This window comes from Fusarium proliferatum (genome assembly GCF_900067095.1).
Source record: "Fusarium proliferatum ET1 genome assembly, contig: FPRO_scaffold004, whole genome shotgun sequence".
Classification (NCBI taxonomy): Eukaryota; Fungi; Ascomycota; class Sordariomycetes; order Hypocreales; family Nectriaceae; genus Fusarium; species Fusarium proliferatum.
In genome coordinates this window covers 2,437,831-2,463,484 of record NW_022194793.1, presented here as the reverse complement: position 1 = coordinate 2,463,484, position 25,654 = coordinate 2,437,831, and the positions used below count along the sequence as shown (strand labels likewise).

Genomic DNA, 25,654 nt, shown 5'->3' with positions numbered 1-25,654 from the left:
TAGCGGCTATGTAGTGAGTGTGACTGAGACTAGTAGGATTGGAATCAATAATGAGTCGGCGGTGGTTCGGCAAGAACGGTCGGTCATTGACCCACTGAATGCTTCCGTTTCGGTTCCGTCCTTTTTCTTCGTTCTCTCCACCTCTGACAAGCGCTCAACGAGTTCAACTCCGCGCAGATTTCCCTATTCGGGCAAGCGAGCTGTGCATTCTTCTGCCGATGCAGGGCATTTCCTTCTGCAGACTGGTTACCTTAGTTTGACACGTGAATTGTTTGAGCCACTCTAGGCACTCAGATTGGTAATGTGAATGAATGAATGTACTTTACCTCTTATCAACGTCTCTTCAACAGATACATGCGCCGCAACTCTCACCGAAAGTACCTCCTTTTGCCTCACCTTTTGTGAAGAATATAACCAGCGGCCTACAGCGGCCCGCAGCCTCAAAAGGCGAAAGCCCGCACATGCCGATGTTGGCACGTACAGGGGAGACAGTGCCCGAGTCAAACTCAGGGACAGCCGTAACGAAATACCTCGCTCGTGATTGGCTCGTCCTTTTTGCACTCTAAATCCCAGCAGAGGCTAGATCTGTCCATTACTTTCCGGTTATTGGTTGGCTATCGTTGAATTGTCATTGAAAGGCGGACATGACGAGGTTCATCAACTGGAAAACTGACTTCCATCATTCCGAAGTAAGAAAATACCTAGGTAACATAATTAAGGGTTCCGGATGCCCTAACCTAGCATTAGTTCGGCATGTAACAACCTTGTCAGACATGATACTACTAAAGAATTGCATGTCAGGCCAGATCCCCGAGTCTGAAATTAAACACTCTCGACCTCGTCCTAAATGTCTCGTACGATGTATACCCACTGCTCAACCATTAAGTTGTTCCGTCTTCTTCCTCCCAAATATGGTTATGGATGTAGAGTGGTGGAAAGCTAGGCTAAGGCATTTTCGTCCATCCCCGAAACAGGTGGTTTTACACGTACTCATTAAGTGCACTAGAAAGCAAAGACTTTCCCTTATTGAACATATTGGGGCACAATAGCCGAAGTCTATTGTGGGCTCTAGTTCTTAATAACTTCAATAAGAAGAGAATCCTTCTTTATGGCTGAAGATATACCGTGAACATAATTGCTGATTCACCGGACTGGTGGGATGACGATTCTGTCGGTCGGAACTCTTGAAGCAACAGAATACGTTCAAACATGGCACCGTAAAGAAATGCTTACAAAATATACCTCTCTCTACCTGTAATGCATATCATCTAGTTTCCAACTTCAAGACCCACGGATTACTTGCTGCGTGAAGTATTATTGCTAGATTCCCGCCAGGGGATATGGGCTTGACAATTGAACCCACTTGCCTCTCTAAACAAATCTGCATATTAGTGCATCCTCAAAAAGGGTATCATCTGGCTCAATGCTATGTCATGCCGTAAACGCCATCGAAACCTATCTTCCCGTATGGACACCGTACTATCATCATTCCCATCTGCATGATCCCATGAACTCCAATCCTCAATCGAAACGAACGATATTTGTAAAGTCTCTCAAGTTAGAGACCAGGCGTAACATCCCTGAAACCAAACTGTCCTTCTCGAGTGCCCATTGTAGGTGATGTTCGGGTTTTCTCTTCAAAAAGAGCCTCGTTTGCCCAGAGTGGTAGACGGAATGCTCGGTTTCTCCTATTGTCCGCCGCTTCCCGCATTACTTTCATATCATCCGTAGCCCGGGATCGCTTCTCACCCTGATGCGAGCTTCGGCGCCTGATGTTCTGCAAATTCTTTGAAATAACAAATTAGTCAAGGTGCGCCCCAAATAAATAAATAGAAAGAGGGGGGAAGAGGAAGTCAGAGAGTGGCAGAAAAGAGGACTGTCCAGAGCTGGGTTTGATGAGCATCATACATTTGGGTCGGGAGAACTGGTCTTCTCAAGTGCCCGAGTGGCGATCTCCGTTTCTGTGAGTGCATTAATGGCTTCGAGTCGCTTTTCGAGATCTTTCTCTTCGGCTTGAGCCAGGTATTCCGGCGCTATAAGGCCTGTGGCAATTGCAATCACCCATTTTTCGTGCGACAGAAGTCGAATGAGTACCCTCCAATGCTTTGTGTCCGGAAGCAATCCATACTGGCCCTTCCTACGGACATCGTTCACACGTATGGTTGTAGATTTGGCTATCTCGTCAGGTTTACCCCCTGTTTGTAGCACATTTCGTTGTTGCATTTTTTGAAGGCCCTCCCGCAGACAACCCTCGAACTCGACCATAGCAGGGTTCTCGGTGACGTTGAAGACTCCACCTTGCTTAAAGATGGGACTCGCGCGCGACTGTGCAGGAATGATCGGGGTCGAGTGCGACTCAATCACTGCCTCGGAATGGTTATACTCTCCGAAAAAGGTGTTCGCACCAGCCATTGGCATTGGTGCTGGGCCATGGCTAGAAGTTGCAGGTTGCTGGGACACAGGCTGCTTTGTCTTATTGTATGTGTAAGCAGGGAACCCGAAAGCATGCCAAGGGGGGGGGAGGACTTACAGGTGAGCTCGTTTCGTGAGATATTTTCTCGGCGCCTGAGACGTCCTGTTCAAGAGATGGAGCGGTTGCTGGAGGCGGAAATCGTGTATGGTGAAGCATACCCGAAGTATCATCAATTGATCGAGGGGTAAGCTGTTGAGATAACGAACTCGCACGAAGAAGTTCATCCTGCTCTCCATACAACCTAGCCTGCTCCTTTAAATCCACTCGGTCTTTCGCCCTCAAATACTCCTCTGGGTTGGTTTCTCGAAGACGATTCAGTTCAATCATTTGAGCTACTTGCTTCTTCTCATCTTCAGTCAGCGCCGCGCCAAGATCTTCCTCTTCGAAAGTGTCCGTTGTCACAATGGATCGGATGCTCTCGCCATTCTTGCGATGACTTATAAGCCTATCCAGGATTCTGTCCCTGCCCAGATAAGGGGTGAGATCGCTTGGCGGACAATCTCTGATCACCGACACAACGTCGCCTTTGCGCTTTGACCAGCTGATGGGATTCTTCTTGTCAACGACTCGCGATGCTAACTGCATTTTGAAGACCTGTCTGTTGTGAAGATTATCTTCGAAAGTTCCTGCGACCATGAAACGATAAACGAATACAGGCTTTTGCTGGCCGATACGATACGCTCGGCCCACCGCTTGTTGCTCATCCGATGGGTTATACCTGACGTCAAAAATGACGACCCTGTTAGCCCCCTGAATGTTGAGTCCTACACCACCAGCAGTTGTAGATATCAGAAACACCTCTTTGCTACCCTCATTGAAGTCTTTTGTCTGCCTCTGTCGACTCGGAACTGGTGTGCTGCCATCTAGGCGAGAAACTGTCCTTCTCTGCATTCTGCACATGTTTTCGATATAATTTAATGTGTGTAAGGACTGACTGAAAATGAGCACCTTGTCTTTGACTTGACGCGCCTCGTCGAGTATGATTGTCAGTAGTTCTGTTTTTAATGAAAGCGTTGGCGTATCCAGGTCCCTAAAGGAATGCAACGTTTTCAAGAACTCTGGAATCATAGACTTGGGGAAGGATTTGTCCTCATTGTCATTGTTCGAGCGGATGCCCTTTTGAATTGCTTTCACCTTTGCTTCAAAGCATCGTGGGTGGCTGCAAATCAATCCAAGATGGTTGATGGCAGCAAAAGTCTCAGCTTGCGAGTCGGTGCCTTCTCTTCCTACACCCCTGATGTACAGTTGATATAACTGCTTCTGAGGTATCGTCGGAGGCACGAATATGATGAATTCCTGCTTTGGTGGCAAGTCGTTTTTTAGGGCAGCGATCGTGTGGCGATTGATCTTCGGTGCCACAAGTTGCTCAAGCGCCTTCAGCCTCATTTGTGCCTTCCTTTTTTCACCTGGAGTGCTGTCGTTGTAGAGGCCTCGCTCGACCGGAGAGGCATAAATGTGGCTAAACTCGGAGAACGGGCCAAGGAAGTTAGGGGCAACCCAGTCAATCATGGCAAAATACTCTAGTACACTGTTGGACAGTGGTGACCCTGTGAGTGCAATGCGACTTTTTGTTCTGAAGCGCGAACAAGCTAGGTTAGTTTGCGACTCCCGATTCTTCATCTTATGCGCCTCATCGGCGATGACCACATCTGTACGATTTGTCAGAAGGTCTGCTAGCTCATCTGACATGTTCATGATTATTTTGAACATTTCGTAGCCAAGTGTGAGGACGCCTCTGCCGGAAGCCCATGACGACACCACCGCAGCCCTTTCCTCGACCGGTGTATTAGATGAGACCTTGCGTAGCTCACCCAGTAGATCCGCTGGTGCCCATTTGAGGAGCTCATCCATCCAGTTGTCCACCAAGGCAGCTGGACAAAGAACCAGAATCCGCGGTTCCCTTAGATCTTCGGGTATTTGAGCCACTACAGATGGATCTTCTGATTGTGCGGCCTCTGCCAAAGCCACGAGGACCGTGATGACTTGCATCGTTTTGCCGAGTCCCATTGTGTGGGCTAGCAAACAACCTTGTCGCACACTGGGGTCTCGCACAATCTGATTCCAAATAAAACGGACGCCGTCAATCTGGTGATCCTTGATACGGCGACCAATGTCCTCATGGATGTAGATAAGACCTTGGTCTTCTTCTTTGCTTTCGTTTATGATAAGACGAGTCCCATCCCGCGACACTGAGCCATCCAGTGCGAGGGTCTCCCTCAATTTCTTTCTGCGAGCCTCTTGTTCCCTAACCCTTTGATTTTCGCGTTCTCGAAGATCCACGGCTGCTTTATCGCGGATGATTTCTTTTTCTTTTGGTCTTCGACGCCCCGCACGCCCTTCCTCGAAGACATCATCAGGGTCATCCATCTCATCCTGTTCCTCTGGAAATAGGTCATCGAGAATGTCCATGTCTTGTCTATAGATCTGACTATCCTGGGGGAAGTGAGGCATAAGAGCCGCTACGAACAGACAGAGAGGTTCGAAGAATTTGACTCGTGCCTGATTCAATGTTTTCCTCAACTTTCCTATTTTATAGGAAAGCATTTGGTCTTCTGTCGTGTGCTGACACATGAAGAAGCAGCGACAAAGACGTAAAACGTCAAAAAGAACAACCTTTACGTTGCCCTGTGGTAGCTGATCGGGATCTTCAAGGGGTTCAGATAAATATGGCTGGATATGCTCCTCCCATACATTATTGGGGTGATCTGATAATATCAGATCGACTGCTGACTTCCGCCGGGTATGTTCCATATGCCACATCTCACCGATCAACAATCGCCAGCGATCGTTGCGCTTGACGTAATTCTTAAGTGGTTGAGATGCAAGCTGCTGAAGATCGCCAAAACTCTCAATGGGAGGGGGCTGAAAGCCGCCAACTTGACGTGGAGATTGTAGTTTTTCTGGCCGAATCTCTTGGCTTTGGTTTTCGTCATGACTTTTTTCAGAGGCATGGGTAATGGAAGCCTGGCAACCGACAACATCGGGTTCAAGTGGTTTGTTCTTGACGTTAGCAGGGTCGGCGGTTGTCAAGCTCTCTCCGTTGGTGATGGCTGCATCAGAAGGGACTGCATCAAGAGTTTGTTTTGCAGAAAGATTCTTTCTGAGAAGGATGCCGTTCCCCCGGTCTCCCTTCAATGGACAATTCGCTTGCTTGGCAGGGCTAGTCAAATCGATAGGATTAGTCATGTCATAACCCAAGCCTTGCGGTTCATCCATGTCGTCCTGAGTCAAATCCATGAAGTCAGTTTCGAAATCCTCCCATTCATGCTTCATAGGGGGGGGTGTTGAATCCCGATCAGTCATCAACCCATTTTCAATTGCATCCAGGTGGTCGTCAGGAACGATGAAGTCTTCCTCTTCGGAGCTAGTCAGAACCTCGTCTTCCATAAGGGCCAAAGTGTTCAGCTGCCGCGCGGCGCGTGGTTTCGGACGGGCCACTGCTTGTAGTTTTGGGGGTGGTCTTGACGATTCAAGCAGCTTAATCAACCACTCCTGATACTTCTTGTCTTCCAAACTTTGCTCAAGGCTCTTGGCTGCCTCTCGGTAGTGTGCCTCGGAGGCCGAGTCCGTCTTCTGGATTTCTAGACAGAGTTTCTGAAGTCGTTCGACAAGATGCTTAGCCGTTTTGTAAGCATTCTGAATTTGTATGCCCTTAATGCCAAGGCGGCGAGATTTCTGCCATAGACTATAAGCTTTTCGCTCATACTTTGGGAGCTTCTTCTCAGTCCAGTTTTCCTCAATAGCTGTTATGGCCTCATTTAATATCTCTGCGATTCGCTCAGGAGAGACAAAAGGATAAGGCTGGGGATTGTTGTCGAGAGCAGCAAGCCTCTCGTTCTCAGCCTCTTCTTCCTTTATCTCCCTCAAGGTCTCAGCGTCCAGTTCATTGTCAAGGTCGGTGAGTTCGAGGATCTCATCAGACTCGTTGGAAATATGACTTGACAACCTAGAGGAATGGATAGGTATGCGATAGCGGCCTGTGAGAAGCCGCTTGAGAATGTTGTTTGCCGCGAGTCTTCTTCCAGGTGGAATTGTATGGATGCTGAATGAAGTAAAGGAACCGTCGCTCTCATTGATGAGAGAGCTCAACATGCCAACTGGGGTCAGCATGTCCTCTCTCGAAATCTTGCCCTCGCCTAGGTAGGCATACGAGGGTGCATTATCCCACGGAAAGTCTGCAGAGTCATCGTCTGCAAACTCCACCCCAGCCTTGGTGGTCGCGTAGTCAAGCACATCAGCTTCCGTCGGAAGGAAAGCGGGATCGGCGTTCCTTGGTATGTCTGTCAACAGCATGGGCGCCACCCGCCTGCGTTTACTAGACCTCTCATGAAACTCGGGAATTTGGTCAGGAGGCTCATGAATGGGCGGCTGACGAGAATGCGTTGCAAGTTGAAGCTGGTCGTTTGCTTGGCGTGTGTGCGTTTGGTTTTGGCTACCCAATTCCTGCTGCAATGGGTTCCCTACAGCATGAGGAATCTTTCCATTAGTATCAGAAACGGAAACAGGCGTCTCCTTTTCTTTAAAACGATCACCGTTCGGAAGATTGAAGGATTGCCGTTGTTCCATGGCATGTGTTGAGGTTTCGGTCTCCTCGCCAGGGAACCCAGATTGTTTTCGCTTGAAGTCGGCTTGCCATTCCCAATACTCCTTACTTTTAGAGCGGAGAGTAACGATAGCTTCTGCGAGGGCAGCTTTGTGGCGGGCGATCCTAATGCCGAGACATTCCATCAACTCTTGACGCGAACACACATCTTCAAAGGTCAATAGAGTCTTGCCATTAAACTCCTCCTCCTGTATGCGTGTGGCGAGGAATGCAGGATCTCGACTCCATGGGACCCCAGGAGCGCAGAGTCGATTAACAACCACGTCGATATCCCAGGAATAGGGATCATCCACAATGTCATCCATTTAGCGACACTCTTGCTTAGAAGAGCACAGATAATTCTTCTATAGAACTTGTTATTAAAGATCTAGTAAGACAATTAGTCTTTAGGAAGGGAAGAGACATACGTGAGAATCCTTATTATACTTCAAAGTATGCGCTTTTGTGACAGGCCTGCTGAGTAAAGGCCCAGCGACTAGAATATGTGTGGGAGGAAATGTGCCTAGCCGCCGCCGCTTGGCCGCGTTTGACAAAGGCCACTCAAGGCTGAAAACTCGCTGTCTTTTAGCGCTAAAAAAAAAGTCCAGAAAAGATGAAGACTTGGGTGTCAAAGACTTGGCTACCTTAAGGAAAGTGTGAGGTGAGGTGAAGTGAAAGTACAAGCAGAGCGCAAGAGATGTGAAACCGTGCGAAGGGGAAAGAAAATCTCCGGGCTGGTTTCTCTATGAGTTCTATGGGATCATTAGAGTTAAATAAAAAAAAATTGAGAAGAAATAAATCGAGTTTCGCAGAAATCGTAGGTGCAAAGTTGAGCGATGATGGGGAGAGTGCCTTCTTTTCCATTCAGAGCGCGTTTGATGCACGGTACCCAAGGCAAGGCTGGTACTGTGCGTGTGGAATTGGCAACCACCTCCACTTATTAGGCACCTAAAAGGTAGGACCGGGAGGTACATAGCAGCTTTGGTCTGTCACGTGATTCACGAGTCTCAATAAGCAAGGGCATCAGTTGTTGACACCAGAGATAATTGAAAAGCTGAAGAAGGAGGAAGAAAACAGGAATATTGAAGAAGAAGAAAGCGCATAGGAAAGAGAAGACATTAGGTAAAAGGTAGCAGTCTTTTCTGCTCTAATACTACAGATGCCTACTAATTTTATGTAGGTAGTATTTACTCAGGTACCAGGTAAGCTACCGACTAAGCTGGTACAAGTGGGTTTCAATCGCATCTACCTTACCTACCTACTAACCTACCTATCCCAGGTTCATCACATCCATCTTACTCTATCTTATGACGGATCCATTGTCTTCAGCTTCATCTTGTTCATACCTAGGGGACCTTGATCATAAATGACAAAAAGCTTTAGGTGATTTAGTAAAAGTTTAGCCTAACTTAGGATATCTTTTGCTGAGTCTATTTTGACATCCCATATCGAGGCCGATGTTTTCTTGCTCCCTGAGGCATGCACACTGGAGATCGACTACTGTGTTTGGAGGTGCCTCAAAATATCAATATACCATGTCTCCTCTGACTTAGAATGACGACCTCGCCGGAAGTAAAGAGAAAACCAGGATAAGTAAGGTAGGCATAGAGGTATTTATTACTTCACCCAGTAATATAAACTTCACAATCTGCTACCCCGCTATCGTAAATGCCCCTCATAAAACACCAAAATAAAGTACTAGACCTACGCAGAGTCCTTCTAGTCCAATTGCCGTCCAAAGAGTGAACCCATTCACCGTGGGTCTTGCAAGTGGCCTATCGCCCTAAAATTAAGCCTTTGAACATGAGAACGAGCCTTTTATCTTCGGGTATTCCGCGTCCCGCACCCACTGTAATTATTAAGCCACCCCGTTCAGCTAAGCACGCAAGCCAGCGTCTTGACTAATACACCAAGGACTTTTCATACTTCTCTTCCATACCTACTAGTATTCACTTTACCCAAGGTAGTCTGTCATCAAAAGGTTCTCACGATTCCAGTTACTCGGTGAACATCTCATTGCAAAGCCTAGGTCAGTTCCAGCATAATGGCTTCTCTCACAGACGGGAGATACCCACCCAATCTCAAGACCGAAGAAAAGGACGCCCTCATCGAGACCGTCAAGGACTGGTCAATAGGCAATGGCCTCGCAGTAAGGCCTCCTCCCACAGTCATAGCCGCCGAGGCAGACCCCAAAGGCATCACTGCTATCAACGTTCCTGTGACCCTCTTTCCAAGTCCATTTCCCAAACAATGCTTCGCCCAGGGTAAGGCAGTTCAAAAGATTTACAACGAGCTGTATGCCTCAGTGAGCAGGGATGAAGAGTTCTTGGCTCAGGTTGTGAAGGAGTGAGTACGCCTCAGGTTTGCATGCTATCATTTCTAAATAAATTCAGGGTCTCGGATGGTGATGAGTTTATTCGGAACTTATGGGAAGTTCATATCAAGGTTAAAGCCGAGGGATATACACAGGCAAGTGTCTCTCGATTTAATTGAAGACGTCTCATTAACAAGACAACAGCCCGTGTCTCTGGGCTTGTTCCGCTCAGACTATATGGTGCATCAGGATACCGAGACCTCAAAGTCTTCTTTGCAGGTCAAGCAGGTTGAGTTCAACACCATTGCTTCTTCTTTTGGCGGTCTTTCGACGCACACCTCTGCTCTCCACAAGTAATTCGACTCCCTTCGTAAGCTGTCCATTAATAAACTGAGCCTAATGAGAACAGGTATCTTGCTACAGCCGAGTACCCGATTTTGGACAACTCTATTACCCAGGGATCACTAGACTTGCCCGAGAATACCAGCACTCGTGGCTTAGCAGCAGGTATCGTGAAAGCGTACAACATTTATCCCGACTCTGAACTCGGCCACCAGAAGTGCGTCATCTTTCTCGTACAAGATGGCGAGAGGAATATCTTCGACCAGCGCCATCTTGAATACCAAATATCTAGCTCTTCGTCATCTATTCCTGTGTTCCGACTACCTTATTCCCAAATCCTCCAGCACAGCAAGATTGCAGACACCTCTAAACGCCAGCTTTTGTACATTCTTCCAAGAAACCCTTCCAAGGTTTACGAAGTTGCTGTGATCTACATGCGATCTGGATATGGGCCTTCTGACTACCCTGATCAACGAGCTTGGGAGGCTCGTTATCACCTGGAGAGGTCGAATGCTATTAAATGCCCTAGTGTCCTGACTCAATTAGCTGGAACGAAGAAAGTTCAACAAATTCTCGCAACACCGCGCCCTTCCACAGAGCCCTCGGCTCTGAGTAGGTTCATTCGCGATGACACAGATGAGGCAGCTGAGCTGTGGCGCACATTTACCAACATCTACCCGATGGACAGCAGCGATGCCGGCCTTGAGGCTCGGAAGAAGGCCCTCGACCCCAAGATTTGCCAAAATTATGTGTTGAAGCCCCAGCGTGAAGGTGGTGGCAACAACATCTATCGGGGTGCTATTCCAGACTTCCTCAAATCTGTTCCCGAATCCCACTGGGGATCTTATATTCTCATGGAGCTCATCACTCCCCCACCTGTCAATAACACCATTCTTCGCAATGGCAATCTAGAGCAAGGCGGTGTCATCTGCGAGCTGGGTATCTATGGTACTTGCATCTGGGACCAGAACACAGGCAAAGTTCACCACAATGAGGAAGCCGGGTATCTTTTGCGCACAAAGGGTGATAAGAGCGAGGAAGGTGGAGTCGCTGCTGGTTTCGGATGTATGGACAGTTGCGCGTTGGTGTAGATGCTCTCAGATTCCTGGCATAGCTCTTTCGGCATCCATAAGGTATCGACATCATACAATTTCTCGTTGACAAGCAGGCCTGCCTTCCTAGAGAAATCCTTACCTGCTGCCATAGAAACTTGTCCAAATGGAGGAGAATCCGCCATGCCTAAAGAGCTGGGGCCACACATAGGACTTGCGGCCATAAGGTAGTCTTGGAGCGGAGTAGTGCTTTGACAACTCTTCCTAAACCATAGGCTCTATTCTTAGCCTGTATAAGCGAACACACGACGAAGGAATAAGTGCGTGATCAACAAAGTTTATTACATCGTGATATCATACATATCCTCCTAAGGTTGCGCACAACGCTCATCGTACGTTACATCCATACATTAACATCCAACAAAAGAAACGGGTCAAAGTGAGAGAGGAGAACAGGTAGGCAGAAAACTACGGCCAGGTGATTTATTTGCGACCATGTTACAAGAAGGAATTCAGTTGATATTTGCTGCTTACTCGCCCTGCTCAGGAGCCTGGGGACGTCGGAGAACCTCGAGGGTGCCTCAAGAATGGTTAGCTGTGGTAAATGGTATCTAGGGAGGAGTAAAAATACGCTGGACAACATTGAAGCTGCTGCGGTTCTGGCCGTTGGAGTCGGTGTAGGTGCTCAAGGAGGCATCGCCCTCGACGTAGACGCTGGCACTATATAATGGTCAGCACAAAATACCACGTGTTGCAATTGTTTTTGTAAGTCATCGTACCCTTTAGGAAGGTTCATGAGATAATCGCGCTGAGGGCCCTCGGCGAAGCTAGTGACTCGGAACCAACTGGTCTTGCGGTTGTCCCGGGGGCCGCTGTTGCTGGCCACAGCGTAGCGGAGGACTTCGCGACCGGTACTGGTGGAGTGAACCTCGGGGGTGTCGGCGAGATTACCAATGATGGTGATCTTGGCCAGAGGTCGAGGGGTGGTGGTGCTAAAGGCCCGGGCAGCAGAGACAGGGGCGACAGCGGCGCGGCGGAAGACGGAGGAGAAAGACATGTTTGCTTGCTTGCTTGCTTGCTTGCTTGCTTGTGCGATACGTTGTTGGTGAAGAGCTGAAGCTGGGAACCGGGGCGGCGAGTGTATGGGTGGGTGTTGATAAGGCGGGCACTGGAGGACTGAGCTTTGGTATGCTTGTCGCGTCAAGACGGTTTGTTTCGAAACCCTGATACGCGATAGGGTGGGCAAGCTGAAATTGGAATTAGGGATGCTCCCTTAATGCGCTATTTGATTGGATAAGATTGGAGGTGTTGTGCGACCCGGTAGATGGGTGCCGCTGACTGTGGAGTGCTGGATAACTGCATATCTACGACACTGCGATTTGAATACGACCTTGCATTTATGCGCATCAACGTTAACCTACTACCATCATCAAATAAGGTATTAAACTTCCAATGTCATGAAAGCATACTCCGTAAACCCGTTCAACTTCCGAGTGGCCAAGAAGTGGTCCATTCCAAAAGCGGACTTCGCTTCTCGGTGATTCAGAAGAAACGAGACACTTCCTACAGTATAGAATATTCACTAGCGGCGACGGACTGAAATCACCATTTCAATTGCACTTCCTTGTTCATCCTCCCGTCTACGTTAGACCGAGTGCTCTGGATCACTCCCCATAAATGATCAAATCAGTATATTCTGCGGAAAAAAGGCCATGCTCTACGGCTCAGACTTTAGCCCCGCCGATCTCTTCGCCAACTTCACCAGTATTAGATCCTGCAGACCTGTTACTACTTTGTAAATGGGCTTGAAAGCATCCATGCATGTATTGCAGCCTAGGTGCCTATTGAGCTTTATTCAGTGGTCTTGTTCGCTTACCCCTGCCAGATCCACTTACCCAATCGGGTTGTCAATAGACGCCCACAATAGCCGCGCCTTATACAAGCAGACAGGACAGTAACGCCAAAATCTAAATGGAGGCGGAGATTCCAGCTCCTTCCTTATTGAAAGGGTGAAATAGGGGGCTAATGATAGTCCTACGATCGAAACATGCTGCTGATTAGGGACACAGGAACGCCAATTGGCATGCCGCCCCTTCATCTTATCTCATGTCGAAGTGACGGTGCCGCCGTCTAATTAAGCCCTCCACCATGACACATCTCGCTGCTATTGACTTCCTTCTTCCTTCATTATATGCTATTGAAGTCCTTCTCGACATAGCCAACAGAGCCAATGCTTCCTGGGTGAGGTCCTTGTGCTTCCCGCTTTGATCAACCGTTGAGCCAAGACGTCAACGTCCGGAGCCATCTTGCATCTACCATCACCAACAACACCAAGTTTCTTTGACCTTGATAAATCTTGAGATACACCCATTCCTTCTTTAACTCCTTTTTCGTTGTCGTCATGATCGACTCAGCTCACCTGTCTGGTCGTGACGACTTGTCTATCATCGTGGCTCCTGGACCCGGAACCATCACTACTCCATCACTCACAACCAACCTTGTTTGCAGAGTTCTCTTCGGGCTCATCGCCAATTTCGCCTGTATAGTCCCCCTAAAGAACCTCTACCGTAATGGAGAATTCGCAGCCGTGGTCTTTATTGCCAACATCGCATGGTCAAATCTCGACACAATAATTAATGCTCTCATCTGGCGGAACGACGACACTAGCAAGTGGTGGAATGGCGAAGTATTCTGCGATATCAATGCTTACTACGTCAACTTCACTGGCGCCTTATTCGGAACCTGCCTCCTGGCCATCATGCGGAATCTTGCCCAGCAAGTCGGCCTCCTTCGTGCCAATGCCCTCACAGTTCGGGAGAAACGCCGGCGTAACTTGGTCCAGGCACTCATCATGTTTCCCCTTCCAATCATCCAGGTCGCATGGGTCTGGCCATTGACTACTCAGAGATACGCAGTAGCTACCCTGGCTGGATGCAGCTGGATTGCATGGCCTTCGTGGCCCTATATAGTCTTCTTCGTCCTGGCCCCTGTTACAGTCGCACTGATAACATCTGGATATGCAAGTAAGTCTATGCCTCCCTAACCACGTAGCCATAGATAAGTCTAAGGTAGTTAACGCCACACAGTCCTTGTCTATATACGCTTTCGTGACATTGCAAAAACCACTCGTTCGGCGGTCAACAGCAGCAGGTCTGCTAACCAACGCGCTCAGAGGACGAAGCGTCGCCTTTACTTAATGGTATTGGCCATATTAGTCCCTTATCTACCTTTTGTGGTCACCCTTGCTGTTCTCAACATGCTGAAGGCATTTCCTCTTCAACCCTTTGATTACGACCTCATCCATAATCGGGTGATACCCTATCCATGGTCGGCAGTCATTTTTGTCCCTTCCAATGGTGTTAACTTCGGGTATCTGAACAACTGCTATATCCACATACTTTCCGCCATTCCTGTCGTCATCTTTTTCGGCATGACCAAGGACGCTATGAATAGTTATCGTCGCGGCTTGCTCTGCCTTGGCTTTGGATGTCTCTTTCCCAAGCTTCACGAGGAGTATGACCCTGACAGGACAATCGGTGGGAGCAGTTCTGGACACTCTCGTTTTATGGGTTCCACCACTTCGACGTGAGTAAACAACTGGGGAGTTTCATGTTTGTATAACTAATGTTACATAGTACCTCTTCGATATCGAGCAAGATCAGGAGTCTTCTGTCTCAGCGCAATTTGAGCACAGCGTCCTCTGCAAGCCTCAACCCAATATCTTTACAGTCCACCGACGCTCCTCTCGTGACTCATGAATACGAGTTAGGATCTCGAGTGGGAGGGTTGCAAGTATCACAGTCCCCGTTACGGGAGATTTCCTGCCCTCCCCCAACTGTTTCGACTTCATCAGAACCCATCAACCCAGCTCCTCGTAACCCTTTTCTCTTCCGGACGCGCTTCGACATGCCCACCATTCCATTTCGTTCAATCTCCTCATTTCGTTTCGGCAAGAAGAAGGATAAACGATCCCCACTTGATCACGGTTTACCTCTTGACTCTCTCCCCTCCGTCATCAACAACCAGTTGTGGGAGAACAGCTCCGCTCCGCAGCCTTGCAGTCAGACACTTGTTTGGGCTGATAGAAAGATCGTCCCAGCTCCCGGTATTTTTACTACCGAATCCAGTCTGTTGGTTCCTATGTCGTCGACGTATGCTGTCACAACTGAACCACTGCAGGAAACATATCGGCGCTAGGAGCGCACGTATGGCTGGGTGAGATGATAAGCACCATACATTCAGTTGATGCAATGGGAGCCTTGCCTTTTATCTTCCTTTATCACCATTTTGTTTTTCATGTAGCCCGTGTTATCCGTACCAGGGCTCAGCATCATTGCAGGCGACGGCGTAGGTATGAAAAGCTTTTACTCTAGTTTAGATGTACGTCGTCAAGTACTTTTACAAGTCTTAATAATCCACTTTTCATGAACTCCTTTTCCCCTTTTACTGTTGATTAGTTGGCTATTGAGCTTAGATGAGCCTAAATTTGGACTTTGCCATCGATTTGAGAGTGAGAAATGCACTAGATTAGTCCCTACGTGTTTATCTAGTATATATAATGTAACAAGGAGCCTTCCGAGCTCCAGTATCATATTTTACCCATACTTCGTAACCACCCCGCCCCAACTTTTAATAGTGACCGTGAAACCCATTGTTATCATAATAATCAGAAAAGATAGAAAATAGGTATGTGAAATGGCTTGGTAAAGGAAAGGAAAGAAAAGAAAAGAAAGAAAAAGAAACTAATTCGGAGCACAATAGATCAAGAAGAAAAAAAAGTTAAAAAAAAGTTGCTCAGGGCATTGATTACATGTCTTTGGCGTGCCTCTGGAGCTTACGCATAGCCTCACGATGAACGTCAAGAAGGTCGCCATTTCGCATTCGTTCGTCGAAGGCTTTGTCAGCCCATTCCTTTTCCCGCTGCTGTGTCTCGCGGCGCTGGGCTTCGGCTTGCTTTTGACTCAAAAGGATGTTACGACTCATGTCTACACTGCGCTGGACCTCAACTTCTCTGCTGGCCAAGAGAGACGATGGGGTGAAGGGTGTCTCACGGCCAGAACTGCTAATGATAGGGGTACCTGCGCGTAACTCATGCTGAACTGACTGTCGGAATGTCGCAAGAGCAGCCTCGCGGGCTGCAGAGGTGGGAAGAGTTGACACACGTTTCGGTTGGTGGGTGTTCAATAGTGCTTCTGAAGTATTGAACCCATTACCGTTGCTGCCGCCACTGAGCCGCTGCAAAGACGGTGTTGAAACTGAAGGGCTTAGACTACTCTGTCGCAAGAGTTCTTTCCTCTGATTCAATGGCAAGTCGTCCACATCTACACCAATAGCAGCTGCATGCATCGGATAATTGCTGAGAGATCCTGCGTCGCTCGAAGCTCTGTGGCGTGTGGCAAGGTTCAATTCGGATGAGCTGGACACCAGGTTCCCTGCCGATTTATTGCGCAGATACATTTCTCGTTGGCCAAGGAGAGTCTGGGGGCTAGAATATGATATAACGCCTGGTGTTGAAGTGCGTTGACTTTCATTTGCCGCTGGAGTAGTCATGTTTTGCACCCCCATGGTTTCCTCCTCAACAATCGGTGGAGTCAGGCTTGAAACAATTTGTTCTTCTGCAATTGGAGCGATCCCGCCCGAGGCTATTCGCAAGCCTCCCGAAGAAGTTCGTGCCATAAGGCTACTAGTTGGAGTGGTCCCAGGGCTTCGGTTTTGACTCTCGCCTGTGAGCAAAGCGAGAGCGGCTGGAACGTGTTGTTTCACGTTGCGCCTTGAAGCTGTGTGCGAGTAATTGGACGCCTGAGAGTCCGGCCTTGGAATCATGGGTGCAGGGGTTCCTTCGGTTGACGATTTTCGGAGCTCGTCGACATGTACAGGTGCGGGCGCCTCAATGGTCGGAACCGCTGGGTTTTGCAATACCTCGATGTGAATTTCATCAACTTCCGGAGCTTCAGCATTGCTCAGATGTTTCGCCCACTCGTTGGTTCTATAGGAAAGTGCTACCCGCGAGAGTGACCTAGGTAGACGATCTTTAGTCAAACTAACACGGGCTGATGAGCCAGAAGTCGCGGATCTGGTCTTTTCCACGTCAGCCGAGGGAGGCTCTTCGGCCTTAGTAGCTTCGTTTCCATCGGCACGCACGAACGTCTCCTGGTCGATTGGGGGCGGGCTCGGTTTGCCCTTATCATCCGTCTCAGAGAGCTCGGCGTTGATCTCAATGCTCTTCGGGAGCTCTGAAATCGGAAGGGACTGGCGAACATCACCACTCATGCTGTCGTCATCAATTGTCGCCGCAACTGAGCCGTCATCGTCTCGTGGTCGCGATCGTGGAATCACTAACTCATCAGTACTTTCGCCATGTTCGTTTTCTGGATGGTCTCCAAAGACACGACTAGATCGGTGTGAAATGTTGCCAAGAAGCTCCATTGATCCCCGGGACAGGCGAGAAAGTCGTTTAGCAAGCGAGTGTCGTTGGCCCGAAGTATGAATTCCAGTATCTTCTTCTTCTTCTTCGTCGGCGAAGGTCGCCACCGAGGAACGATCACCGTTCGTCAGCGCATCATAATTATCATCAGCGACACGAATGGTGAATGGGAGAGGAACGACAGGAGGCACAGCAGATTTGGCCACAGATGACTGTGTCGACATGCGCCGATCAACCTCATCGCCTTTGAGAGGGAGATTTTGCATAGCAGTTCCGGTATCCAATTGCTGATCCCCTCTCCCCATGGTTGACCGTACTGTATCGTCCGTGGCAACGCGAACTGTGACCCTGCCATCTTCATCTTGGTCAGAAGACATCAATGTGACGGTAGGCTGTTTTTTGGTTTCAACAGCATCTGGCATCTCCGCCATTTCGATGACCTCAACAATCGAAGTCGAGCGTGTTTTAGAGGAGTCCGTTTGGCTGCTGCGATTCCTTTTTTCGTTTGTGGGCTCTGCATCGTCCGAGTCACGCGAAGCTGTCAAGCTTCCGACGTCCCCATCACCATATATTCTCTCCCATTGGCGCCTTTCTCGAGCGTTCGCTTCTTCTATGTTCCGGCCTACTTGCTCCTCTTCCTCGCGGAGGTTGCGCTCTCCTTCGGCAGCTTCCTCCGCCTTCTTTTCACGTTTCTCCCGGACAATTTTCCATAGTTTGATCTGTGAGATAATACCAAAGAGGAAGAAGATGATGATGGCTGCAGTTTCCACGCGGATACCCTTAGTAACCGGGTATGTATTTGCGCCAAGAGGGAATAAATCATCGTTCAGATCCCAAACCCAGGCCCAAAATTCCTTCAGACCAGCCCGGCTGAAGCAGTCTATTCCCAAGACTGTAACAGTGGCCCCAGAAAAGGCGATCATAAGGATAAGCGACCAGTCCCGAGTATAATGGCTGAAGTAGAATGCAAACCCACCCACGGTGAAGCAAGCAATAAAAATGGCTTTTGCAACCACAGGTCCGAGTAACCCTCCAGGAACTAAGCAAAGAAGCCACATGCTAATACAGAAGCCACCCAGGGCACAGCCTAGACCTTCGGTGATCTCCCGAAAAAACATTGAGGCTCCGCCGAGGACGCACCCGGAGATGACAGCGGCAACCACATAGCCCCCCTGTAGAGCATCACTGACTTCGGATTTCATGACATAAACAATGAGAACGGCAACGCCCAATGATGCAGCGAAAGCAGTTGAAAAGAAAGTATGGATCATTCGGTTTTTTATCCCGACAAGGCCATATGCGAGGCCAGTAATAAGTAAGATAGTTCCTGCAACGCCCCAGCCCGGGGTGAGCCTAGGCTCAATGGGCAGCTGTCCAGCGGGTATCGTAGCTAGAAAATATTAGCTAATGTCCCAATCAATGTTTTCCGTCTATCAATACCATTGTAGTACGAGGAATCATCAAGTCCGCTTTCAAGGGAGCCATCTGTGCTGGTTGATGCAGGGTCTGAACTTTGTGTTTTCTCCGTCTCAGTGGCAGTCACTGAGATAGATTCGGTTTGAGACTGAGATTCTGAGGCATCAGAGAGTTCTGTCTGCCTCGCGGAAACCTCGCTAGTCTTCGTGGCAGTACTGTGTCCACGTGTTGACGTTGTGCTGGAATCGATTGCCGTTGTCTTCTCTGGGTTGTCGTCCGCTCTCGGAACTACCCTAAAAACCTCCCCGCTAACATGCTGCACAATCAAAAGTAGACAGAACAGTGCCCACAGCCGAGGCCACCGAGAGTGCATTGTTCGTTGATGGGGTAAGTTGGTGTGTAAGATGTTGATGATATGAAACCCAAAAAAGTCGTCGCAATGGTATGAGATTATGCAAGCATCATAAAGTGCTAAGCTCAAGGTGTTCGAACTAGGGTTGAAATAAGAAAAGAAACAAGAGAGAAAGACAGAGGCCTAGATCGAAAGCAGTTGAGAAGTGATACTGTTGCGTGAGATTCTGGTCGGATTAGATTTGGTTCATCGAAATTTTAGTTGGCAACGGAAGCGATATCAGGATAGCAGGTGGTAGAAAGCAGAAATGAAAAAAAGAACGTATGACCAAGGCGCTTTTGGTGTAATCTCAACCGCGACTATATTCAACAAATGGATGTGATAATATCGACGTCGAATCGGCAGCACAGCGCGGGACATCAGAGAAACAGAGCAAGCCCTCAAATCAAGATCCTACACCTCCAGAGGAAACAAGCGCAGCTATAAAAGAGAGAAGAAGAGGTGACAGAAAGTGGTTCAGGAACCAAAAACCGGGAAGGGTGTGGCATCATAGTTATCAGCTGCTGAGTGGGTGTGATCCTCACTTTCAAGATCCGATGGTGGGTGATGGAGTCGAGACGGATGCAATGGGATGGAGACGGGGAGAGCGGCTGGGTATACCCTTGTTAGCATGGCCCAAGATTAGCAATGACTGGACGAAACAGCAGCAAATGGCGCGGCCGTTGAGAACAGCCTCTTGGGCCAATTTCCCAAGGGCCTCCTGTGACGCTGTGATGTTGTGATGGATGGTCAACGAACGACTTACAGGACATCGCGGTCCACCGTCTTCCTGGTCCTTGGCTTGCACCAGCTTGCGATTACCCACTTTTCAGGTTACCCTGTTCGGGATTAGCCGGTGGGGATCACGGCTCAAGCACCCCAAGACACTTGGCGGCCCACCCCTCATCGACTTGAAAGGCAGCCAATGGCGGCCAAGAGGTACCTGTTTCGAGTACTTTCAGGTACAAGCTCGGCCCAATTAGGCCACAGCCGACCTTGTTTCATTCAACAGGCTTCCCTTTAGTAGTAGGTAACTACCCTACTCTGTAGTAGTCTACCTAAGGCTCGTCGAGTTAACAGCCGAGTCGTCAATAAATCGCTACCTCTATCAATTGCTCCATTAAAGAGTGAGCAAAATTCAATTCCTCTCTGACAATGACCCTTCATCTCGTAGCTCAGTAAGGCTGATACAGTTTTTGAATCATCCTCGCCTCACAACCTGGTCGTATCTTTCCGAGACGGAATGCATAAGAGCCGCGCCTTTCGCTCCACCTCCCACACACAGACATGCTTTTTCTCAGATTGCACATTACAGGGATTCTGCTGAGCGGCTGATTAGTAGCGGGTTTTGTGAGAGCACACAGACTCTATGTACTGGGGCAGTGGGGCTGCCACTAGGTCTCCATTTTTAGGTATCCCTGTAAGACATCTAAATCCATTTGAATGAGGCCTTTTGGATGGGCACAACATGCTGATTACTACACACATTCAAACCTGTCGCTGCTGGCCTTGCGCTCTCAGCTGGGGAGATGTACAGTACTCTTCCTGTTGGCAGATTCCGTTCGACCAAATGAATGACGTGACTTCATCCACGAGAAAGACTTTCGTTAAAGCGAAGAGAGAGTATTGCCTGGTGAATGTGTCTCCCCCTCGCGATCTTCTGAGAGCAAATCCTTGTCTCCCCTGCGATGGGTATCAAAAGCAGGCAGACTACATACTGGTAGCAGGCTGTTGCAAGCCATCAAACGATGCTGCAAGCAACTCTGCTTCCAACCGATGTCATGGTCACACGTAGCTCAATTGGGGTCAGTCATGCATCATCACCACTCGGAGTCCACGAAATTATTGGTCTTGCGAATGGGCCAATCTACGTTGCATTTTACCCTGGTCTGTCTCAACAGATCTTTCTTTGCCCTTGGACTAATTATCAAGGGCCATTGCCTTCTCCAGCTGCGCCTCGAAAGCCCCCATCAGTGCCGTGTCTCATGACAAAAGTATATGTTGGCTGTGATATTACACACAAGTCACCCACAGCGTGGCACACCGACTCACCAATAAACTCTGCTCTGTCTCAGAAGAGACAATGCTATGTATGTATGTCTGCCAGCGACTCAGCCCCTCGTTATTTCATAGGGATTCTCTTCTACCAACCGGAACGAAAAAGGTCAGACCTTGACTTGTGTAAAATTTTCGGGCTGTCATCCAAGCTTCTAATATAAGTCTCATACAACGTGCGTACGTTAACGCCTGTGGCCCATCATCCAGGGTCCATTTCGAGTCTCACAGCACGCAGAGTAAATTCTCTTCTTTTCTGAAGGCCCAAGCGTTGCCTTGATTGTTCTGAACATTTTGGCTTCTCACTGAAGTGTTCTCATGTCTGTTTCTGTCATATGATTGAGGGGCTTTGCTTCCATATGCACATCAAAGCAAAGATCTTTAGGTGGCCTTTGAATTTGCTGCAAATGCCTGGCTAGGGGAGGAAAGAAAACTTAGGACCTTAACCCTAAATGATAAAAATACTTAGGTAAATCTAGCCTAAACTTAGGGGACTCTTTACCAAGTTTATTTTGACACCCTATAATAAGGTCCGATGTTTTCTTGCCCCCTGAGGCCTGAAAGTGATATGCGTGAATGGCCGTTGAGGCGTAGGCATCACTTGTTCGTTGAGTTTCATTAGCCGTCAGATGTCTTGCAGATTTGCTGTAGTTAATCATTGGCTTCAGTCGTCCGTTCCGGTCCTGGCTGAACTTATATTAACACTGGGGGGTTTTTGATTTCAAGTGTATTGACATGCAAAACAGACATCTATTGGCAGGCGTCCAGCAATGGCATTCAGGACAGTCCAAGGCAAGCGATGGTCGCATAGCACGAAATGCAAAGCCTGCCGGTGCATATGTATGCCAGCAAACAAAGACAGCTTTTTTATCCAACAACTGGACAGATAAAAGCTGAGAATACTAATATACTAGCTCTCGATCAGTCGCTTAGCAAATCGGCAACGGCTTGATCAGTTTCAAGGCCATGCCAGCACCTTATCTCGTCGGCAGAACTTGTGGTTCACCATAGCCAGGCAAGGTCATAATCCATGATCGAAGATGGACGTATTTGCGGATACAACCTGTACCAGCTGATACTTCCATAAATCCTCGTCTCTTTACTCTTTTGGAACATACGCTACTGTACCCGGACACCAGCGCCGACCGATAGGACGCGTCTGGAAATTAAAGAGATTAAAACGCTCCACTCTTTTTGTTTATCGTTGTTGGTAAGCTTCAGCTGAACAACAAGCTTATAACAGGCCATATCATGGGTACATTCACCATGGATGCCATCACGTCCAGCTCGTGCTCTTCTCGCCTATCTTGTCACGGGAAGATCATTAGCCAAAGTAGAGAGACGCGCACCCCCTGTCAGCCTTGTTTCCCTCCATGAGACTGGGAGAAGCAGCGGCAAGCGTCGTATGAAGAGACTTGTTACGGACAACGTTGGGGTCAATACCGATATCCAACACGGTGAATGTGAAAATGGGTCCAACGTTAGCTTATTGTTTATGTGAAATTGCACGTCACCCGTCATCCTCAACATCTACTTCTATCGCCTGCAAGCGAGGTGTGCAACGAATGACTGGTCTCACCCTGTGTATTTTGTTCCCACGTACAGAGTATTGTTCCACCAGTTGAAAGGCCCATTGTTCTGGGTGAAATATGTTGATCCAGTTGCAGTCTCTTGAAGTATCACTCATTGCTACTGGGATATTCTTGATATCGAATCAACAACAATATCCTAAGACCCGTTACACGCACACGAAGCGCAGAACATTTGTCATGCCTTCATCATGTTGCAGAACCAGCGTGCTCCTAAGGGCAACTTGATCATGTCTTTGACTTCCAGTCAAAGGCTTGGTATAGTGACCGATACTCAGCTTTAGGTTCAATAATTGACAAGGCTCACTCACACCAACCTCATGCTGTTAGACCTTGCCGGCTTATTGGCGATGGGATTCCTGGCCACGTGCTGTATTGGACTTGATGGACCAAAGAAACAAGGGCTGACGCGATCGATGATCGTGCAATCTGTTTGAATTTTCTCTATCCTCGACACACCTTTGTCCATCCCTGTCAAGCTTAGCGCCTCGCTGATATTACCTACTTATGATTTGCAGATTCAAGCATCATAGAACAGCATGACAGCACATGCACAACTTATCATCGTAACATCCGGATGTGTGACGCGGTAAAGTCAATTCCCAGTTTCGACCACCTCCATCTATCCATAAGCTAATTGCCTCGAGTTATATGTAGACCAAGTCGAGTTCATACAGGGAAATGTATGCAAGTTGAACAACCAACCTTTCTATATCACCGACTCGAAACTAGCTTATCCTGAATCATGGGCATATCTTTTTGGCTCGCATCGATTTTGGCGAGAGTGGCGCTCATTAGATTCAACCTGAGACAAGGACGAACTTGCACGAGCTGGTTTATCTTTATGATTGCTGAAATCACCCGAGATTCAGGACGGTCGTCGACCTTCGTGTACTGATGGCCTCAGCTTGGCTTCGTCAGTCGTGAGAAGCCTTTTCTTTTTTTGGGAGCTCATTCTTGCGCTTTGTACACCTACCTCACATCCACTCATTCCAACCAAGAAGCCTGAGTCCCCCTACCAATGAATCGGGCACAGGTATGGATGCAGTATATGGATGTTATTTAATGAACCCTGTAAGTCAAAACCGTCCAAAACCAGCTTCTAAATTTATAAGTAAATATAAAATCAGCAAGTGTAACTGTAACATTCAATACGAAGTCATGTTCAGTGTGTGTGTCTCGAAAGGTATACGCCAGTGATGAAGCTACTAGCTGTAAATCATTCTCGAGAGTTGTCATAATGAATAGGTATCGTTTAAGGCCTATTACACAATGCGTACTCGCAACGCTCCATTATCGCTTGGCAACTCTGGATGGAACTCTATCACCATTATATCTCGGTTGCACAGACGTCTTCCCGTTCCTACTGCTGCGCGTCATCTTTGATGAAGGAGGACTCTTCTTTTTGCTCTTATTCGTGAGCGCTAACAGTGTGCTCAAAGGTAAAAGCATGATTCTCAACAGCGTTTTGAACGGGAGAAGGATAACAGCGGTGAGTGATTCCACCGTCCACACAAACATGTTCTTATGAGATGCGCTATTCTTCGCAGCACTCGCAGCAAGAGCGATAGCATCATCCAGTCTTGCATCGACCCCTGAGAAGCGCGACTCTGTCTGAAATTGAAGAAGTGTCGCCTTCTTCTCGTAACGACGAACAGCCCTATTCAGCGCGTCCAATTCTGGTTGAATTGCGTTACGGACATCGCGTGCCACAATGCTGTCCTTCTGCTTTGCTTTGCTAATTTCCTGCTTTGTTTCTTGGGCAGACGTGGCTTCTTCTGCTGCGAAACGTGACTCGAGTCGTTCCAGCCGCGCAAGTACGGATTCCAATTGTCCCGAATTCTCACTACCTTGCTGGAATCTGGATGGTCCACCTCGTACCACCCGTTGGAGGTGAAGCGTTCTCGACTGTACCAGCTTTATCATATGGGATAGAACCCGAAGCTCGGCTACGAGAAGGAAGATGGTCAAATTATAATTGGAAACAAGACCCTCAGAGGGGCGACTGAGTTGTGATCGGATGGCGTGCAAGAGGTATGCGCCGAGGAGTGGAAGAATAAAACACGAGGCTAGGGCGATTATTTCGTAATAGTATAGTTCCGCAAGAGCTTCCTGTTGCTGGTTTGATGGTTTTGTATCCCGCAATTCCTCAGTAGGTTCAGTCTGAATTTCTTGGTATTCCGGTACGTGATCAAGCGGCGAGTGAGGTGCTGGCATATGGGTGCTCGAGTCAAGGTCGCTATCATCGTCGACTACACTGTCGGCTATTGACTCGTGCTGTATCCGTACCTCCTGTGCTGAATGATACCATGCCCTGTCCAGAATAAGTACATCTTCTCGAAAGTTGCGGTAGGGGAACGCAAAGGATAGGAGCTTACCATGGCTGTGTCACAGACCAGTGAAGGAAAATGCCAGCCAAGCCCAATAACATAACATCCGTTACTACGGCATTCCCGTTCTTAAAAAGAACACCAGATATAGCTGGAAGAAGAGCAAAAGCCAATGACAACGATGCTAGGGAAGATGTTTCTCCAGGAGAAGAATGCTCAGTGCTGCCCGGATCTCGAAGCTGGGGATTAAGAAGATCTCGAGCTTCGCTGAGACTATACTCTGAAAAGTTTGAGCTGCGGCGTGGCGGTATCGTGTCGAAGCCAGGCGGTGACATATGTTGACGCCGAGAAGCAGCATCCTCAGCGACCGAGACGGTCACGGCACGGCGGAGTCCATGGCCGGGAGGCGGGGCACTGAAGCTGGAGCTGGAGCTTGTCCCGGCGGCGGACGACGCTGGATTGTCGTCCGTCATGGCCGAAGCTCAATTACCGAAACCGCTATAACCGTTTGTGTAGGGCGGCGCTCAGTGTTGACGAAGGGCCGAGCTTAAACTATGTCCACAGGGAAAGAAAGGCGACACATTGGGCCAAGTCACGCGACAAAGCTCCCCAAGACGCGGAGAGTGAGGGGCCAAGGAAGATGAGTGAAGAGAAGGGCAGCAGTCGAGGAAACGAAAAGGGAGAGT

At 48.5% G+C, this 25,654-nt stretch overlaps 6 protein-coding genes across 6 annotated transcripts; 2 read left to right on the top strand and 4 right to left on the bottom strand.

Annotated features, from left to right (window-relative positions):
* Positions 1–1,558: 1,558 nt before the first annotated feature.
* Positions 1,559–7,381, bottom strand: FPRO_04968 (uncharacterized protein; the record flags this gene model as incomplete). Its single annotated transcript, XM_031230535.1, has 3 exons — positions 1,559–1,786; positions 1,909–2,472; positions 2,531–7,381. 3 exons carry the CDS (start codon positions 7,379–7,381, stop codon positions 1,559–1,561), a joined length of 5,643 nt encoding a protein of 1,880 aa, XP_031080662.1.
* A 1,718-nt stretch (positions 7,382–9,099) lies between these two features.
* Positions 9,100–10,802, top strand: FPRO_04967 (uncharacterized protein; the record flags this gene model as incomplete). Its single annotated transcript, XM_031230534.1, has 4 exons — positions 9,100–9,401; positions 9,449–9,500; positions 9,574–9,722; positions 9,779–10,802. The coding sequence occupies 4 exons, from the start codon at positions 9,100–9,102 to the stop codon at positions 10,800–10,802; spliced, it is 1,527 nt and encodes a 508-aa protein (XP_031080661.1).
* A 491-nt stretch (positions 10,803–11,293) lies between these two features.
* FPRO_04966 (uncharacterized protein) lies at positions 11,294–11,820 on the bottom strand (the record flags this gene model as incomplete). The annotated part of the gene is made up of 3 exons (XM_031230533.1): positions 11,294–11,343; positions 11,395–11,483; positions 11,543–11,820. 3 exons carry the CDS (start codon positions 11,818–11,820, stop codon positions 11,294–11,296), a joined length of 417 nt encoding a protein of 138 aa, XP_031080660.1.
* Positions 11,821–13,164: 1,344 nt separating this feature from the next.
* FPRO_04965 (uncharacterized protein) lies at positions 13,165–14,960 on the top strand (the record flags this gene model as incomplete). The annotated part of the gene is made up of 3 exons (XM_031230532.1): positions 13,165–13,786; positions 13,850–14,348; positions 14,399–14,960. The coding sequence occupies 3 exons, from the start codon at positions 13,165–13,167 to the stop codon at positions 14,958–14,960; spliced, it is 1,683 nt and encodes a 560-aa protein (XP_031080659.1).
* A 609-nt stretch (positions 14,961–15,569) lies between these two features.
* Positions 15,570–18,976, bottom strand: FPRO_04964 (uncharacterized protein; the record flags this gene model as incomplete). The annotated part of the gene is made up of 2 exons (XM_031230531.1): positions 15,570–18,577; positions 18,628–18,976. The coding sequence occupies 2 exons, from the start codon at positions 18,974–18,976 to the stop codon at positions 15,570–15,572; spliced, it is 3,357 nt and encodes a 1,118-aa protein (XP_031080658.1).
* Positions 18,977–23,931: 4,955 nt separating this feature from the next.
* On the bottom strand, positions 23,932–25,441 carry FPRO_04963 (uncharacterized protein; the record flags this gene model as incomplete). The annotated part of the gene is made up of 2 exons (XM_031230530.1): positions 23,932–24,952; positions 25,017–25,441. 2 exons carry the CDS (start codon positions 25,439–25,441, stop codon positions 23,932–23,934), a joined length of 1,446 nt encoding a protein of 481 aa, XP_031080657.1.
* Positions 25,442–25,654: the final 213 nt, after the last annotated feature.